At 40.1% G+C, this 19244-nt stretch overlaps 1 protein-coding gene across 1 annotated transcript in view; it reads right to left on the bottom strand.

Moving 5' to 3' along the window:
• pappaa (pregnancy-associated plasma protein A, pappalysin 1a) overlaps positions 1-19244 on the bottom strand; it is an 86455-nt gene that overhangs the window by 28089 nt on the left and 39122 nt on the right. The window contains exons 11-14 of the mRNA XM_062434717.1: positions 5776-5886; positions 5082-5217; positions 4733-4946; positions 997-1171 (exon numbers count right to left, since the gene is read on the bottom strand). Of these exons, the coding sequence (XP_062290701.1) occupies positions 997-1171; positions 4733-4946; positions 5082-5217; positions 5776-5886 (636 nt within the window). The remainder of the gene's footprint in view (positions 1-996; positions 1172-4732; positions 4947-5081; positions 5218-5775; positions 5887-19244) is intronic.

The following is a 19244-nucleotide window of genomic DNA, read 5'->3' on the forward strand; positions in this document are numbered from 1 at the left end:
CATAAAAACAAAATTTACCTTGTTCTCTGAACCTCCCATCTCTCTAAGGAAGCATTAATAGATTGTCTTGCAGACTGCTTTACAGAGCCATGGAGAAGGATAAAGCGTTTATACGGCCTTTACAGCAGCTTGGACCCAGTCCAAAAGGTTTATGATGTGGTGTCAACTACCCTGTTTGTTTATTTACTTGTGGTGTGCACGCATCTGTGTGTGTACTGCATTTGCCTGCATCTGTGCCCTGATTGAGATTGTGATTGTCTGTACTTTACTGTATGTGTGTTGGTGCCTACAGTTCATGCAAGCATTGACTGTGTGCTGCTGTGTGAGAGCGGTAGCAAATCGCTGCCCTTTAACAGTGATTTCAATGTGTGCGAAATGAGCAGGGATGGAGCAAGGGAGGGAGAGGGAGCAGACACTATGCAGTGATGTCATCGTCCCAGTGGAGTAGCAATACAAAGTGACTGTTTGAGGTGATGGTGCAGCATGCTCAGCAAGTGACTAAACACCATTATGTCTGTGCTACAGAATATGTTAGGTGTGTGCACGTGCATGTGCATGTGTGTGGATGTGTGTTTGTGTATGGGTGTATGTGTACGTGTAGCTAGCCAGCAAGAGGAGGAGACTGGGGCGTCTCCACTCCTCAGTGCAGCACTCATCTACCTGGATGTCCATGATGTCATTCTCCCTGGAGGCTTGCCGTGCCAAGCCTAGTTTTTGCAGGTGACAAAATAATTGCAGAGATGGAGAGGAGAGAGAAACCGTGTTTGTGCTTCTCTCTTATGGCCATATGTGTGGTGGACTTCGCATCGTTGCATGTTCATGTATGCATTTACAAATTCATGTTTGCACACACGTCCCCATATGCTGTTGAGATGCTTTTGCACTTAAGTGTTTGCATGTGTACATTTATGCATTCATGTGCCTCTTTGTGCACTGAGTTCTCTAATTGCATGTGTGTGTTTAAACATGTGTGCAGCAGTGTGTTTGTGTGTTTACCTGGCTCTTGATGATGTCATCATCCTGGTGGATCTGCAGGACATATCCAGAATTGCAGGAGATGGTGCAGCGGTCTCCATTGAAGAAGTGGCGGCCAGGGCCACTGCACTTGAGCTCTGCATTGCGGATTAAGGGTTCCTGGCAGTCAATGGCTTCGCACGAATAATGTACACAACTATGAGGGAGTGTGTGCATGTGGGGGTGGTAAAAGAAATTGAGAGAGAGAGACAAACAGAGAAAAAGAGACTAAACGCCACATTCAAAATTACAACCAACATAAATTTAGTGTATAAATAACACTGCAGACACTCCAACATGGAAGCAGTCACACATTTGCTCACAGACAGAAAAGCTACACATTTAGTCAACCACATCCATCCATCAATGACTGCTTAACATATCAAATCAATAAACCACATGGAGAAAAGATTGCCATATTTGCTGTGCACATGAAAGGGGTGTCTGTGTGTGCACACACACAGCAGAGTGTAGTTTGTGAATTAAGAGCGACAGGATATATTATGTGCAGGCTACAATAGCAGTGTTTGGCCACAGCTCTGCGTTGGTAGCCTGATGGAGAAGGCATTTAATGCTCTTGGAATGCTTGGATGCCCAAGGCACCTTTTTACAACAGTCCACATTCTACAGTATAGGGTTCCCTTATGAAGTCAACAGAGAAAGGGGGGGGGGGGGGGGGTGGAAGGTATGGGGGCAAAAACGGAGAGGATGTAAAAAAATACAGGTCTGGAGAAACATTGTTCAAGTTGCTCCTGCATAAAAATGGGACATCTACTTTGCTTTTTTCTATTTATACATTTCTGTTTAACCGCTTCTATTGCAAACACATTTTTTCTTATTCCTATGTTTTTCCTTTCAAATTATTTATGATGAAAACCTTTTATGCACCTATAATGTTCCTTATGTCCTTTCTATCCCTCCCACCGTAATACTCAGAAAAAAACTAATTAAAAGACAGTAAAATGCTCCATTTAAAAAAAAGATTTTCTTTTAAATACAATAAAAACTCATTTTAAAAAGATGTTAAATTGAGTAGGTGAGAGGAACCTGTTCAACTTCTATATGCAGGGAACTGCTACTTCATGCATATAGAAAACAGGGAGTAGCAGTTCCTTACATCTAGGCTTTTTGAGGACAAACTAGGAAAGCCTTCTCTGTGGACATTTGGGCTTGGAACAAAATGTCGTTGTGGTTTTCTGCTAGTCACTCTGGAATTTCTGACATAAATTACAATTAACTACCTGGAAAACTATCCTCCTCCCTTGTGAATGAGAAGGACAGTACAATACAGCACAGAAAAAAGAGAAAGACAATAGAGAGGACAGAACATAAACTTGTGTGGATATTCCTCATACACTAACAAACATAACTCCAACAATACTCTATGTAGGAAGAGACCATAAGTATAAAATATAATAAAAAACACTGAAGTGAATCAAAACTCAAGCGAAAGACTGAGGGGAAAAAAAGGAAAACATACATGTGCATGCGCTTGCAGACAAGCATGGAACATAAAACGGAGTAATGTTAATAGCTGCTGTTGTTAACAACTCAGGGAAAAGGGGATGTGGTGTTTTGTGGAGGCATAAGTATTACGGGAAATGTGCTGCTCAGCCCAGGAGAATGAGAGAGGGAAAGCGGCAGCAGGAGGCACAGAAAGGGGAGAATTAAGAGGGAGATGGCAAACAGAACGAGATGACGTGAAAGTAAAGGATGAGAACACAGTGTGGGATAACAGATATGATAAAGAGAAGGAGGAGGGGAAATGTGGAAAAGCAAGGCAAAGGAAATGGGAATGAGAGAAAGACGGAGAATGACAATGTGAGACAAGAAGCTTGGAAAGCAAGGTATGGACAACATACAATGTTGTAAGCACAGACTGGTAAATAATAGATGGTTAATAATATTCAGCTTGTAGCAGGTAAACATTAAAAAAGAATAAAAAGAAAGGGAAGTCAGCAAGAACTCTGGGAGAGAGCAACTAGTCTGTGTGTGTGTGTGTGCGTGTGTGTGTGTGTGTGTGTGTGTGTGTGTGTGTGTGTGTGTGTGTGTGTGTGTGTGTGTGTGTGTGTGTGTGTGTGTGTGTGTGTGTGTGTGTGTGTGTGTGTGTGTGTGTGTGTGTGTGTGTGTGTGTGTGGTAACAAATAATTTCCTGGCTGATGCAGATACACAGCAGTTTTAATCTATTTAGGTGCTCTTGGAAGTCTCACTGGCACACAACTAAAGCCATAAACAGTTCTATCTCTCCACACAGACCCCCAACCATCCATTCTTTGTGTACGGGTATGTTTATTAGTGCATTTGGTGTTGAAAGGGTTGTGGGAGCATCATAAGCATGAATTGTCTCATGCATGACGGTGGTGTGGAAATTGTAAATTGTGACTGCGTTTGCGTGTGTGCAGCCTGATTTAGCTATGTTTGTGAGGAGTGGCTTGACATCTTCTGGTTAGATGTTAAAATGAGGTATAAGGAAACTCAAAACTGAGAATTCTTTAGCTAAATTGACCTCACTTGCATTGGTGGTCTTACAAAAAAGAACATTGAAGTGTTATCAAAAACTGTTAATGGCTTTTTACTTTGATCTTTTTTTATTTCCTGGTTCAGATTCTCAGTTTTCAGCTGTTGCAAATCGTTTCATCGCACACACACAAAAAAATGTCCAAATACGGAATACTTCTCTACACTGGCCATTACCTTTGATGTTGTATCGACATGTCATTTATTTATTAAACTAGTCCGAACTGAGAAAACAGCAACTGGCAGCCTCAGTGTGGAGCAATGCAAAAGCTTTCACAGAAGAGGCATGTCCATGTTGGCAGGATTTTTCAAAGAAAATGAAATTTGTATACAGCGTGCACTTCAGCCGAACTTAATACAAAACAAACTGAGGCGGTAAACAACATGTAGGGCTGGAGGCAAAGCAGTGGCTCCTTTGTTGAAGTTTTTTTTTTTTTTTTCAACTTTATTGTAAATTTCCAGTGATACCCTATTTGTTACCTATAACATTTTACTGTTATGACTGTTGCTTTTGGGCAGACGTCTAACATTAAACAGCTTGTTGGCATCATTAATTAACGCATGCCTCTCCCTCTCGTTGGCACAAACACACACACATAAACGCAGCTTTTAGCATCTAATATATCCTCTTCTTTTGTGTGAATGGTGTCCTTGAGTTACATGTTGTGTGTACGTGTAGTCTGTAAACTTTCCAGGTCTCTGTGGTAGAGAAGACATTTTGTGGTTGAGGTTCTACTAGTTCTTGGCGGCACCTGGAAGTTGCTTGACGTCCTCTCTGATCCACTCCAACAGTTTCACATCTTGCCTGAAACTATATTCTAACTTCCTCTAACTTATTAAACGTAACATTGACTTAATATAACATACTATGCACATTACTTTCCTTATATTGGATACTTTTTCTCCATGTTGTAATTATCCATGTTACATAGGGACTTCTGCAACAAGGGTAAGAATAACCTATGGTGCTTTTTTAACACTTAATTGATAGTTTATGTATATTTAGATGGTTTGTAGCGCAGTAAATGTAGTACATGCATTCCTTTATAAAGAAATGGTGTAAGTTGTATATGTATTTGTGTCTTTGTGTGGCTACATGCTTGTGTGGATAATGTTATGACTTTATCTGCATGTCTTTGGTTGTGATGTGTGTGTAACATGTGTAAGCCTCATGTGCACCAGTGGTATTTCTTGGCCTCACCTCTGGCCTGTGGGGTTGTAGATCTCATTGCTCTGGCAACCACTTATTGTTATGGGGTCGAAGGACTGGAAGGAGCGGAGGCCTACGCCAGAGATGGCCACAAGGCGAGAGGCAAACATGACCAGGATAGCCTTGGTGTGGTAGAAGGCCACTGACAGATCATGGCTCACTGGGATCACCAAAGGGTTGGTGCGGCAGCTCAGGTGCCAGTCACCTGTGGAAGGTTATTGCAGGAGAAGAGATTAAGGGTGCAGCTTTCCACTGAATCATAATTAGCAATCTGACCCCAAAGGTGAATGAAGTGGTTTGCAGTTTGGAAGTACAGTCTATACTTTAAGACGGTTCTCACCAAGACTATGGATGCCTTCCTTGGTGTCAACCAGCTGAACAGTGATGTTACACTGAGTCTGGTCAATGTAGCCTGTTCCATCAGCAGCCAGGTGTATAATCACTGCTGCTGCCACCATGGGATGAGAAAAGTGGGCCTAAATGAAAGAATAGAAAATATATGTATAATATATGGTGCATATTTCTTCTGCACTGGCTTATGTTCTTTAAGTTTATGAGTGTTGCACTCTCTAAGCCACCATAAGGATGTCATGATGTACTATTCTAAATCATCAGCACTGTACTGAGGGTGGCAGTCCAAAAGGTAGACTGACTGAACACAAAACTCAAAGTAGAGTTCTGAAACAGTAGCACACACCAATATAAAGCCTTCACAAGAGCATCAATAATAGTATTTTCTTAGTGACATCTTATAGTCTTCAGAAGACAGTCTTGTGTTCAGACCACAAGCAAGGAAAAAACATAGGTCTCAAGCTTGTTATGCCTACACCTTCAGGATATAAAGCTGATCTTTGTCTTTGCACTTAGAAGATGGACAGAAAAGAACCAAGAACCAAGAACCATACATTTATACATATATAAAGTAAATGATGCAGGTCATTTTTCTTCACATGCCAGATCACTGTAAAAAATTGCATTAGCTTTCTCAAAGTTGCCTGAGATGTCACCTGACATTTGATGGATATAGGTCTTACTTTGAGCCAATAGTTTGGATATCCCCAGGATGACTCATGGGCCTCACGGCAAGGGAACCAGGCATACTGGGACACTCCATCTGATAGATCAAACACCTTGGACTGACATGTCTGGGGAAACATATGAGGGAGAGAAGATAAATATACTTCTGAAATACATCCCATCTCAAAACATGTTTATCATTACTTTTTTTTTTTTTTTTAATAATGTAAGTAGAACGATTGTGTTTAGTAATATACTGCATGTAAAGAAGTAGTGAAAATAAATGTAAGGGGTATGTTCAGCAACAGTTGGAATGCCTGTGATCTGTGATATGGCATTTCAATTTCGTTTGCTTCTTGTTTTACTTTTCTGAAATAGCAAACAGGGTAATTCTGGTCAGCAAGCAATTACACTTTGAGGATTTTTGTTCCTATCAGTTGTCCTCAGATATCATCTCTAAAAAGCTTGATCCTTCTCCCAACTTGTTTCTCATCACAATACACCAGACCGTAAAGTTGGAAAAGGGTGCAGAGTAGTAGGTTCAGGAGATTATGTGCTAAAATGAAGTTGAAATGGCAGTTTGGTAACAGTCTTGGCCTTTTGACAAAGCTGTGACCCCTTTACTGTATTTCCACAACTGTCAGCTGTTTGCTGATTGGGCAGATGTGCAGTTGACTTGCATTCTGTGTGGTATTGTTTATTTGTGTCTTGTCAACAAAAACAGCCCTATGTCATGTGTCACATGCCCCATACCCCCCCCCCCCCCCCCCCCCTCTCTAGTACTTATCTCTGTGTGTCTTTGTGTACTCACCTTGAGCTGCCTTTATAACCCTGTCATTCCACACCTGCCCACTAGACACCCTCAGAGAGTTTTCATGTTTCTGTGTAGCACCTGAATAAGTCACCTGTGTCACACATATGCAACACATTGACCAATTATGTGTAGTAGCCATCATTTGGCAGGTGGTCTAAGTTTTCTTGTGTAATAAATGCAAATCTCATGTAATTAGATATGTCTAGAGGTAAAATCCGATCTGTAATACAATAAGACTCAGCCTTCAATATAATATTTTCAATTTCAAAGTCCCAGAGGATTGCATATGAAAGTACACAAATGCAAGTACACTTAATGTGACCAGAGGTCTATCCCACCACAGGAGTTTTTACATTATTAAACAAAAAAAACATTCCCATCATTTAAATTGCAAAACAAAGACAAAACAAGCTCTGGCTGCACTGCAAAAGTTACAGCTACAAAACCAGAATGATGATCCAGTCTTGAACCATTTTACAGCATCAAGTCAACTAAAGAAAAGGTATCTTTATTCTTCAAACTGATTACTAATCAATGTCAAGAAAGAGGGTGCAAATAAAAAATGCAAATTAGTCTTTGCTGTTTGTTTTCTGATTTTTATTTTTTTTCATTTTGGTAACTGCTACGGCAAGCCACCTGTATGCACATAGAATATTCAAACCAAAACAGCTGAAATATGGGGACTGGCTGCAAGACCTCTCACTTTATTGCTGTTTCATCCAATTAGAAACAGCATTGGGGGACTGACGGAGCTTTAACTACTTTACCCAGTCATCATAAATTCTGTGATACCAGAGTCACCTCATTATTGAGGCTTTGCTGACATATAGAAGATCAAAGGACCCACTCTAGGATTTGTGCCCCACACATCATCACCTTATTAGCTATGTTAGGAGGGCAGGCCATGTTCGGCAAGGTAGGGTGAGAACCAAAGCAAGAAGGGATGTGGAGAAAACAGGAATGATGTGAACAGTTTAGAATGAAAGAAAGATGGCACAGACAAAGAAAAGTAGAGGTGATAGATGGGTACAATGGTAAAAGACTACTGAAAATAAACAAAGACAAAGGGGAGGGAGGGCAGATACCCAAGGACGGCGAGTTTCGCTCGCTGCCCTGAGCTAGTGAAATGAGACACCAGTAACATGAGAGTTTTGCTAGAGAGGCTACTGTAAGATCCTGCCACCATGGAAAACTGGCCAGACCAGCTATCTGTCCATATATCTGTCCCCTGGATCTGTTGACGTGACCTTTCTGCTCAGAGCTGAAGCAGCAGAAATGAGAAATGCAGGTGACAAACACCTGAGATCCATCACCACAAGACTTTTTGAGCACAGTCATGTGCATCTCCATTTTGTTTTGAGGTTTTGCGGACACAACTGCTGTTAGATTTCCATATTAGTGTGCAGTTATCAGAAAAAGTATCAATTTGATAAAAGTTAATGTAATAAATACAGCAACTTTTTTCGAACCTGAGAGTTATTTTCCCCTGGAAAGTGCAAGACGTCCTCAAGAAAACCATTCTCTCCATGACTGTAGCACAGTCATGAGTTACTCTCCATGACTGTGCGACTTAACTAAACAATGTGATTTAAATTGACTATATGTATGGTGGTGAAGAATTTAAGTCAAGAGGAGTTGGTTTCCATTGCTAACGGTTTTCTGACAGAGCAGGGTGACAAAACCCTTGCCATTTGCAAACTGATGACTTATTCATGTAAATACAGGTGGCACTAGCTACACCTTCCTACACGCCCCTCCTCCTCCTCCTCTCATCTTTCCGGGTGTGTTTTTTTTTAACAACTTACTGTTTGAGACAGACAAACACTGCTTGGCATGCCAAAAACCCCTTCCCTCAAGCAAACATCCCCCCACCGTAAACCATCACACTAGTGGGAGGCAATTCACAAGTCTCCCATGGCTCATTACACTTCCTACATCCTCCTCCCCATGCAATGGCACGAGTCAGAGCACTCTAAATAGATTTGCCATTGATTTGATTCAGTCATTAAAAGAGGAGCAGAGGGTGGTGATGGTAATACACCTTTGCACCTCTCTAGCTTAGTTCCATGCTTTCAGATTTTATCCATTCATCCATCTATCATTAACACCTCCTTTGCAGGGTCATAGGCTGGAGCCTATCCATTAGGTGAGAGGCGGGGTACACCCTGGAAAGGTTATGAGTCCATGTGGACTGCAGGAGGAAATCAGAGTACCTAGAGGAAACCCACACAGGCCCAGGGAGAACATGCACACTTCCCAGCTGGCCAGGTCTGGATTCAAATCTAAGACCTTCTTGCTGTGATTTAACAGTGCTACAGTCTGCACCAAAGTGCTGCTGCCTTCCATTTATATTCTGCACTCTCTCAACAACATCTTTGAACAGCTCTTATTGATTAGGACATTGAAATAAAACTGCCTCAACAGTAAAGTTGGCACCCAGATTTGTCTCTTTGGCTATGTATTTGACCTCTCTGACATACTGCTATTTCAGTTGCCAACATTAACTTAAGGCTCAGATCTACATTCACAAACATTATTTTGTAAAAAGCGTAAAACCTAGCAAACTTTTCTTTTTATTATAACTTCAACAATACTGCTCTTGAATGCTTCAATGCGTTTGCATACATTAGAACATTCCAGTGTTTTTTTCTTGAGTGCTATGGTTTATCTTTTGAGATTTAATTTATTATAATTTAATTTGATTTAACATAATTCATATTCGAGCAAATTCTTTTTTTTTTTCTTGCTATGGTTACTGCTGTTGTTGAAAAATATAACTAAATAAGTTGCTGTAAATGAGCTCACAATGATGCATAAAAACTAAATGCTTTAATGATTAGTTTCCTGGATTTTACACTCGCAATAAGACTACTTTTCACAGAAACCTGTTATTACACTAAAACCATGAAATCTCTTTTGAATGACAGAAAATCATTATATATTTTCTATGTGTGAAATATTATGAGAGAAAGTTTCACCTCAATGCTTTTGTGCTGCTATTAAATGTGTAAAAACATTGTATGCATCCTGTCAGGTCTTTAGACTGGGACTCTGAAAACAGACCGAGGGGATCACGGATAAAGATTCCTGTGGCTCATTTGTACTATGATCAGGTGTTATTTAAGGACTGGGGTAAATGCAGCCTCAAAAGTAAGTCCCAAAGGATAGTAAAAGGCACGTGCATTGATTAATGCACTGAGGAGAGAGGGATGGGAGCCCAGAAACATTTATAGCACTCACTTTATCACCGGTTAAGTACCAAAACCTGATCATTTTACGCAGAATTTGCAAGTTCACAACATATGGCTACAATTATTAATACACAAAGGCTACTTTAAACAATTTAGCAACCGTGGCAGCAGCATAACATCCCAGTATTATCGCTGCATAAACTTATTCTTGAATACAGAACATACATGTTATTGACAAATACAAGTCAACCTGTCCCTACAATGCCCTTGGCGTGAGCCTTTTTTAAGCCTGACATTTGTAGAAAAAAGTAATTGGACTCAAATACATTATTTACCGAATCTTCGTATAATATGGTATTCAGGGCAACCCTACTGTGCATATGATGGAAACAAAGTAAAGAAACAGCACATATAATATGCATCTGAGCTAAGACATGTTTTTGTTTACTCTCCTTCAATCTGTTATGGCTATAAAACATACCACCTGCCAGCAGACCTTTAAATGGAGTGCTTGATTAAAACTACAATATCACAACAGGATCAGTTAACAAAAGACAGTCCAAAGATTATACAATCTCTCAGCTGGAAGAAATAAGGGGAGGAGATGGTAAATCTGTTGTTTGTGAAGTAAAAAGTGGATGATTAAAACTGTTAAAAGTGAGAGGACAAACTAATGGTATATTGCTGATAATGTGTAATGCTTGGATTTGCCTTAAAGCAGCACTTGTTTTATGAATCTGAAAAGAAACAAAGAGGATGCCCATTTTATAAAATAACAAAATGAAAATTATAAGTGCTGATAATCTCTACCCCTAATTTACACAAGACACGTTTCCCTTGTTCTATTTCACAACAAGGACATAACATTCTCTTTGCAAGTACATAAATACAAATGTTGAGATGTCAATTTAGAAAAATCTTCTCGCCTTCCTTGGAAAACTATCAGCAACACGGAAGATGAGTTCAACTCCTAAACTCAAAAACATACACACGCGGACTTAATTTGTACCAGCTGGTTAGTCAGAGTGGCAGACAACAGCCAACCCTGGTCTGTAGACACAAACTAATGTTTGTAAATCACAGCTTCAGATAAAAGGAGAGCTAAGTGTCTTGAGCCAAGGGGAAACCAAAGGAGATGAAGGTGAGGAGAAAGACAGAGTGCAACTGTCAGATTCATTACTGTGACAATATGTCTGTACAGTAAAAATGTTCATTAAGGGCAAGAAGCAAAACATAAAGTGTAGGTAAATAGAGAGTGGTGCTGCTGGTAAAGACAGAGTAATGACAATAGTAACAGCACAATGTAACTCAACCACAGCCTTTCCCCTTGCGATAGAGATTTGGTGCCAGTGTGAAGTTAGACCACATCTCTAGACCACATAATGCATGCAAATTAAAAGGGTTCATCGTTCTACTCCTCCATTCACAATCTCTCTTACCAAAAAGGCAGTAAACAAGGGTATTCAATATAGGCTCTATTTAGCTACACAAATATACTATGAACTGTGCTTATCATGTAAAAACACCTACACAGACTCAAACACATATACACATTTTACACCCATCTTGGTGCTGACATTGATCTTGAAGCCTCTAGGTTTCCTAAATCTTGGATTTTAATAAATAAACCCCATCGGCGCACACACACATAAACATGGGCCATATGTCCTTCAAAGACTATTGAGGCCCTAAGACATTTAGGAGGCCCTTCAAAGGTCCTCCTTGTATCCTCCAAACATTATGGCCCAGGAGACTGACGAAAGACCTGAGCTTGACTCAGTTCTGTGACACTCAATATAAAGGTCTCTTCACTGTAAACTACACTGAATACAGCACAACATAAATAAGAAATAAACAGAATGAGAGATTGGTAATTTTTCAAATTGGCATACAATGCCAGTCCAAACATAACAAGGTCAATAATTAAGCTAGTTCATGTGCTACATTAACTAGCAAATATTTCTATGTCAACATATTCACATGTCCCCTGAGTTATAAATATGAACCCGCTCTTAAACCTAGTGTGGAACTTTTGCTTTCATTCATTCACTTTGGCAGTAAACATTTAAAGAAATTACAGCAACTAAACTGTTGATCCATTTTGATCCATAAATCTAGTGACTTTATATGACTCAGTGTAAACACTGGTACACCTGCTAAAAAAATGTTGTAAGGTGTTTGTGAGGTCAGACCGTAACCTTTTTTCTGGATTTATGGAAATTTTGGACACATTAAGAAAACTATTTCCTACGTGAATATCAATCTTGTCACAGCACCTCCCAAACATGTTTATTTCCAAAAGGTATGTCTTTTTCTTCTTTGTATTGCCCCCATCTCTTTTTGTTAAAACCATATATATGAATTTGAAGCCTGAGCTTGGGAAGCAGGAGTGAGCATCTGTGAGGCATTTGTGGAGGGAAAGGGAGAAAGAGCAACAGAGAGAAACTAGTATGAGTTTCCAAGCACCATCCCATGGTTTACTGGAATGCTGGTGAGCGCCTGGTGTGTGAGGTAATGTCCTGTCACCCGGCCCCACCCATACCCACTGAAACTCCCCGTCTCATTGGTCCGGGGCTAATGATCAGTGACTTCCATGACCTACTGAGAACGGGGCAGTAAAAGTTAGTAAGTGAGCGCAATTATGCAGTTTACCTATCCCCATCTCATCAGGGCAAACATGAGCAGTGACTGGGTGGCAGGGAACACAGACCACAAACTAATGTATATGGATTGGTGAGTGTACAATGCCAGCAAGTTGAAAACAGATGGGTCTGCGGAGAATATAAATGTCCCTCAGTCAGTGGCCCCCTATGCTCAATAAAACAGGGCCAAAACCCTGCATATTAACAGCTTGAAAATGTTATGGGGGGTCATCAGTGCCATGAAAAAATACACCAGCCACAATGAGGTTTCCACATGGCAGAACCACAATAATAATTGAAACGGGAAAAGTAAAAGGGAAAAAGGAACGCCATCCCAGAGGTTTCTTTTTAATGTTACCACACGCTTATGTCACTGGCACTGTGCCTGACGAGGGCTGTGCGGTTTGAGGGAATGTTGGTGAGAGAGACACAGTGCCAGAGAAGCTGGCCTTCCTGTACTGAAAGCAACAGCTCAGCTACTGTATGAGCTTTTGTTTTTGTGTGTGTGTGTGTGTGTGTGTGTGTGTGTGTGTGTGTGTGTGTGTGTGTGTGTGTGTGTGTGTGTGTGTGTGTGTGTGTGTGTGTGTGTGTGACTGTGACTGTGACTGTGACTGTGACTGTGTGTGTGTGTGTGTGTGTGTGTGTGTGTTACAGCTGGTGCGGCGGTATGTGCAAGTTTGCCGGTGTTGTTTGCTTGCACATATATATACAGGAATATGTGTGGAAATATGCACTGTAGTAGCCTTTATACATGTATCCGTCACTTATTATATACATGCCACCTACATTTTTTAGACCTACTATAGGATGAAACTCGGCCAGTTATTGATTCCTTGTATTTACAAATCAGAATTGTTTATTTTACAGTGCTTTTCCTCTTCTTTTGCTTTTCCTCTGAAGCATTACTTACCTACGGATGAATATAGTATGGGTTGTTTAACCCAAACCCCATATGTTTGTTTTACATCTCAAGATGGGTGAACTTCATATACAGGCAATTTCTTGCAGCGTGAGAGGACTAAAATGTTATCCCTTCTGTTGCTTATGTATAATTAAGGTGAGTGTTCTCCAGGGGTGCCCAGGGGTTGCGTCAGAGATTGCCTGGGCAGCAGCCCTCTCTGGAGACATCACCTGGCTTGCTGTTTGATCTGAAAGTTTGAATGCACATGCGCACTCCCTGCTAACACAAACTCATCTACACACATGTACATGAAGGCAAGCAGTGTGCACATGGGTACTCACACTCATACACACACACAGGTTAGTTGCTAGGGCCAGTTCTTCAATCCAATCCCCCTAGAGCAAGTTGAGCTGGCTCACCATATTCCATGGTGTGGTAGTGGGGGAACATTATGTTCTGCTCCACAAAGACAGCAGTAGTACATTTCAGTCCCCTATGGACCTGCCCTATAATCCTGCATGGAGTCGGCGTGTGTGTGTGTGTGTGTGTGTGTGTGTGTGTGTGTGTGTGTGTGTGTGTGTGTGTGTGTGTGTGTGTGTGTGTGTGTGTGTGTGTGTGTGTGTGTGTGTGTGTGTGTGTGTGTGTGTGTGTGTGTGTGAGAGTGTGTGTGTGTGTGTGTCTGTCTGACTATGTACTTGTGTGTGCGCTAGATCAGGAAAGAAGGGAGAATCTTATAAATAATATGAAGCCGCCTCGCTGTCACTAACAGGTAACCCCTTATTACAGGTTTTCTACAACATTTTGTCATGGGTCTGAGGCAAAAGGTTAAAAAAAAGAAAACAACACAACTTTTAAACCTGGCTAGAATGTTACATTGGCAGTCAGGCATTTTTTGTGATCATTAATGGGTCTCAACTTTATTAACTTCATACATTCTCTGGTGTCCATATGGTATTTTGATTGGATCAAACTGTTCATATGAGGACATTTTAATGTGGGAATGGCCAACAAGAGCAGTTTTGAACCATTTTCCACTTTCACAACAATTTTTATTCAATGATGTATTTTCTTGTAAATGCAGTAAGACTGTCAGTCAAACTAATTTCTAGATTGTTTTACCTCCAATTACAACCACTAACCCCATATGTCATTTTCACTGTTTTTGACTCTTTACATTATTGTATATGCCATTTCAGTCTTTACCTTTTCTTTTACTTAGCTTTTTGAAAAACTTCTAAGCCCTAGACATTATTGCTGCACTGCCATTGTAAACGCTTTCTACTTCAACACATACCTCTACAAGTGAGTACTGGGATTCACACTCATTCAAAAAATAATGTTTTGTAATCTAAAAAATCTAGGTAGATCTAAGGTAGACCCTAAGCTTTGAAATATAGTGTACAAAAAGAGCAGTATATATTTATGGTTCTATGCACCATTTATTCCCATGTTAATATTCTTATGCAGAGCCCTCCATCAGCAGTGGTTCAAATGTGGGAGCATTCATCCATCCTTCTTCTTGGTTTTGCTCTGGTGCATGAAGATTTAGAAGTTAAGAAAAAAAAAGCTCAACTCTTGTACATAAATTCTGCATATTGAGCTTATCATTCATCATGTAATATAATGGATACGTGGATATATTTCAGTATCTCTGTCTGTTTTTACCATATATTTCAGTATATATCCTGTGTACACTAACACACAAGTACAGAGCATTTGAGATTTCGTGCAGACAGATCATCTCCCTCCTCAACTACCTTCTTTTGCTGTTGTTGCTTTCTTGCATCCGCAAAGATTCCTATCACTGCTGCCCCTCTCATTCCCTCTCTGAGACACGCACACACACACACATACACACAGACAGTATCAACACTGTCTTTAAACATCAAACGGAACTGATACACAAAGCCAATACAGGAATTGTTTACCAGATCAGAAGGAAATGATGTACTGTCCGCTCCCCCTACCCCCAGCACTTTAGCATTATCCTGTATCAGGGAAGAACATTTTTAGCCCAACTCTACCTAAGAGCTGTGAGCCATGAACATAGAAACATGATTAAATGAAACATCAAAGGATGAAGTAAGCTATTAGTAAGGCAGGACAATGTGCTGTTGGTTAATTTCCACAGCCAGTTTTTTAAGTGCTTGACAACATGGTGCTCATCCATCCTGTAGAGTTCAAGAGACTTTTAGAAGCTATGCCAAGGAGCAGTGAAGATGCTGCGCTGGCCCCACACCTTACCAAGACACTTAATGTTGTTTTTGGTTGGCTGGACTGCAACAGCGGAGCCAGCCCCATAACTGCAATTGTCCGTGACTGACTGGTGAGTAGCTGAGTAATGAAGTTACACCATTGGTCGGCTGAAGGCGCCTGAAGCTTTGGACAGCCAAGTATCCCTGAATGCATTTTGCACCAAATGGAGGCGATGGTGATGCCAGCTGTTGTAAAGCTGTTGTAAATTTCTCTGTAGGACTGTTAATATGTCACTTAGTTTTAATATTTTTTCAGGCGAGAAAGTAACCATTTACATTCTTAATATGTGGATAGTTTAACCAAATAACACCAATGTTTTTTGGAAATGTGGGGAGCTGCTGGCCAGGTGCCAGCCAGTCATCTTAGCTGCAAGCAGCCCAACTCCTCTGATGACTGGCCAGTCAACGTCCATCATCATCCAGGGGCAGAGGAGAACTGGCCATCAGTAGCCGGGGCTGGTCGCTACGTGGGCCGCTTGAGCAGCCCGTTATACAAAAGCAAGAGCCTCATGTCTTTTCCTCCCTTAATGTCACCAAACATTTAACCTCTTGTTTAGACTGGCTTTATCTTTAACTTCATTTGGAATAATAAGCCACACAACCTAAAAAAGGAGATTATGTCTATGTTTCTAACAGAGCGAGGCATTTCTGTTTTGGACTTTCTTTATTCAACAAAACTGAAAGATCCAAATTGCCTGTGGAATATTACCCTAAACCATATTTTTAAAAATAGGTGGTGTTCATTTTCTATTAAAGTGCCCGTATGCTGTTGGTAAACTTCATATCAACCTCCTCAGCTTTCATAGGCAAACTCTTTTGTGTTCTAACAATTTTTTTTTATTGAATAATGTCAAACTTTAAATATCTTAAAATATCTATTTGACTGCAACAGTATTCTTTATTCATACCAACATTTTATAAAGAAATAAAGTGTTCCTGTCTACCACAGTGAGCGCAGATCTATAATTATTGCAACTGGCATTACATGCTTATCACGTATATTCCTAATATAGAAGACAAATGCTTTTTTTTGGTGTAAACGCCAGAAAATGTGTTAATTCTGTGTGTACATTTGACAATGTTTTGGGCCAATTTTCAGCTGGAAATTTGACTTAAAGGACACGATTTGTTATTACTATTTTATGTTATTATTAATATTCAATAATCCAAATTTCTCCCACAATGAACAATATGTAAATGATTTTGCTCATTATTTAAGCCAAATTGTACATTTATAAAATGAAATTCTTAAAGAAATGACCATCTAATATTTCATTTAAACAAACAGATCTAGCATATACAGTATCTCCAAAAAATTTCATACATGATCCAGCCATATAGTAGGTTTTGACCTAGTGCTGTTTTAAATTTGTCATCCATTTTTGCACTCAGAACCCCCTTTCTTTTGCCTCTCTCTATCAATTCATCTCTGTCACACACAACCACATACACACCAGCAACCAAAAAAAAATGCTAGAAGGACAATAATGGTACATTTTGTGGGATGGATGCTAGTGGTTAACCAGACACTAACTCCAACAGAGAACTCTACTGTCATTTTGGCTTTGTGCCGTGGTAATGACATTGTCTCGGGAATGTGGTTAGCTGAGATCAAAGGGTTACTCAATGTGCCCAACAAGAAATGACGGGTGCCCCCCTGTATCTCTATTACTGATCCTGTCAAGCAGAAAAATCTCCTTGTACTTCTGTAGTATTGTGGTAAATGTTCCTTCACTTATAGTAACTTTAGTGTATAGGAATTGGGTAGGATGAATGACAAAGAGAAATTGAGTGTGTTGTAACCACATTGTGAATGCTACAGTATTAAACATAAGAGCCATTCCAACAGCAGCTTAGCTCCTGGCAGGGTCACCCTTAAGCTCATTTATGCACGCTCACTCAACGCTCTCAACAGTTGTTTCTTGAGAAGAGATGCTATGTCGCAACATGGTCCACATTTATAACTTGGTGACATCAAGTAAAGGGAATGAGAGGGAAGATTGTCAAAATGATTAAATAGTGTTTATTTGCAGATTCTTGCAAGGCTACCATGTTTTAAAGTGGCATGTATTTTCATGACAATGAACTATCCAGTGACACTGGAAATCTCAAGCAATGTTACAAAATTCTAAAAGTGCAATATACATCTTTCAAAAAGTCAGTACGCTGATTTCACCAAATTCCCACAGGTTATTATGTCTGCGTATAACAATTAATCCTCTTAAAATGACTCAAGAAATCAGTTGTCTCTCGTAAACTGGTCAATATCATTATACATTTCCCTGGCGGCATGCAGACTAGATTTAGTCTCAGTAATTATTGATCTGTTACTTACAAAAGGCATATTTCTCAGACAAGGACATCAACTATGTTCTACCACAACAGAAGGCAAATTTATGAGTTGAGTTCAGAATCATTTTCCAGTTCAAATGTAAAGTAATAATGTATTCAGTGTTGTCTCTACTGAACACAGGAAATAAGCTTTCAGTCCCCTTTTCTCAACCCTCACCATGTTCATATTACTGACACTCATCTCAAAGTTGTCATGCAATTTACTACCCCAGCAGCTTTCTAACTCCTTGTCATGGGCAACATGTGGGTCTGCATCAGCAAAGGCACAGTGCGACTACATTGCTCAGAAAAATCAAAATCAAAATCTCAACAAATATCAACTTCTCAAAGTCACCATGGAAAATACCCATTATTTACACAATCCCCTACAAACTGAGGAAACTAGAATGAAGTACACTAGATGGGGAATGCAATCCAGATGCCTGAGGAATGACTATTCATTGGGCACTCTATGGCCGATTAAAATACCAGATGGCTAGACATCACTGAACGCTTTGAAAATAGGTAACATCTTCAGCATCTTTGTTTTCCTACTGATCAGCCACGCTCTGCTGTTTTATATGTTTTTTTTTCTAAAGTGGCCACATTTAAACTGGATCCATGAACACATACAAGTTTACTGCCTGGTATTCATCTCCAGAGCCAATCCTCACATGCTTCATCTGTGGCATGAGCCTCTAGGACAATTGCCATGGCCACATGCATGCAAGCACAATTGCTTAGGAGACTGAACCAAAATCTCAACTCAGTTATTTGAGGTTGTGTAACATTATGTTTGTTTTTTGAGGGACTACCATAAGCAAACAAGTCTGCATGATTCAATGTGCATTTATGTGTGCATTTGTGTTTGAACAGCAAGGGCAGGACAGTGTTCAGTTGAAGAGATGGTATTTGATGCTGCTGTAGTGTATGTCACTAGAGTGGAAAAATAAATAACAGTGATTGCATCAACATGTACTGATGTTGGTGTGAGGAATGGAGCTCTGAGGACACCATTTTTGATGTAACCGTGAACCTGCCAGCTTTGCAACAAATGATTTACTGGATGGAGTGAAAAGGAGAAACAAAGAGGCGTAGAGAGATATCGACAAGACCGTTGTGTTTTGTTAACCTGCGTTTGCATATTTTCCACACGCGCACATACACTTGTGTGTCCACATAGAGTGTACAGTCAGTGGCCTTGTAACGAGGTGATCTCATCACATATGACCCTTGGGGAACAGTGTGTTCTCAACAGTAAAAGTGCTTTTTGTATGAACAATGTGTCCTTCACAGCAGAAATCCTTTCTTTATGGTTATACGGACATGTTCCACTGGTGTCTCATTCCTCT

This window comes from Scomber scombrus, chromosome 15 (genome assembly GCF_963691925.1).
Source record: "Scomber scombrus chromosome 15, fScoSco1.1, whole genome shotgun sequence".
In the NCBI taxonomy this organism is placed as follows: Eukaryota; Metazoa; Chordata; class Actinopteri; order Scombriformes; family Scombridae; genus Scomber; species Scomber scombrus.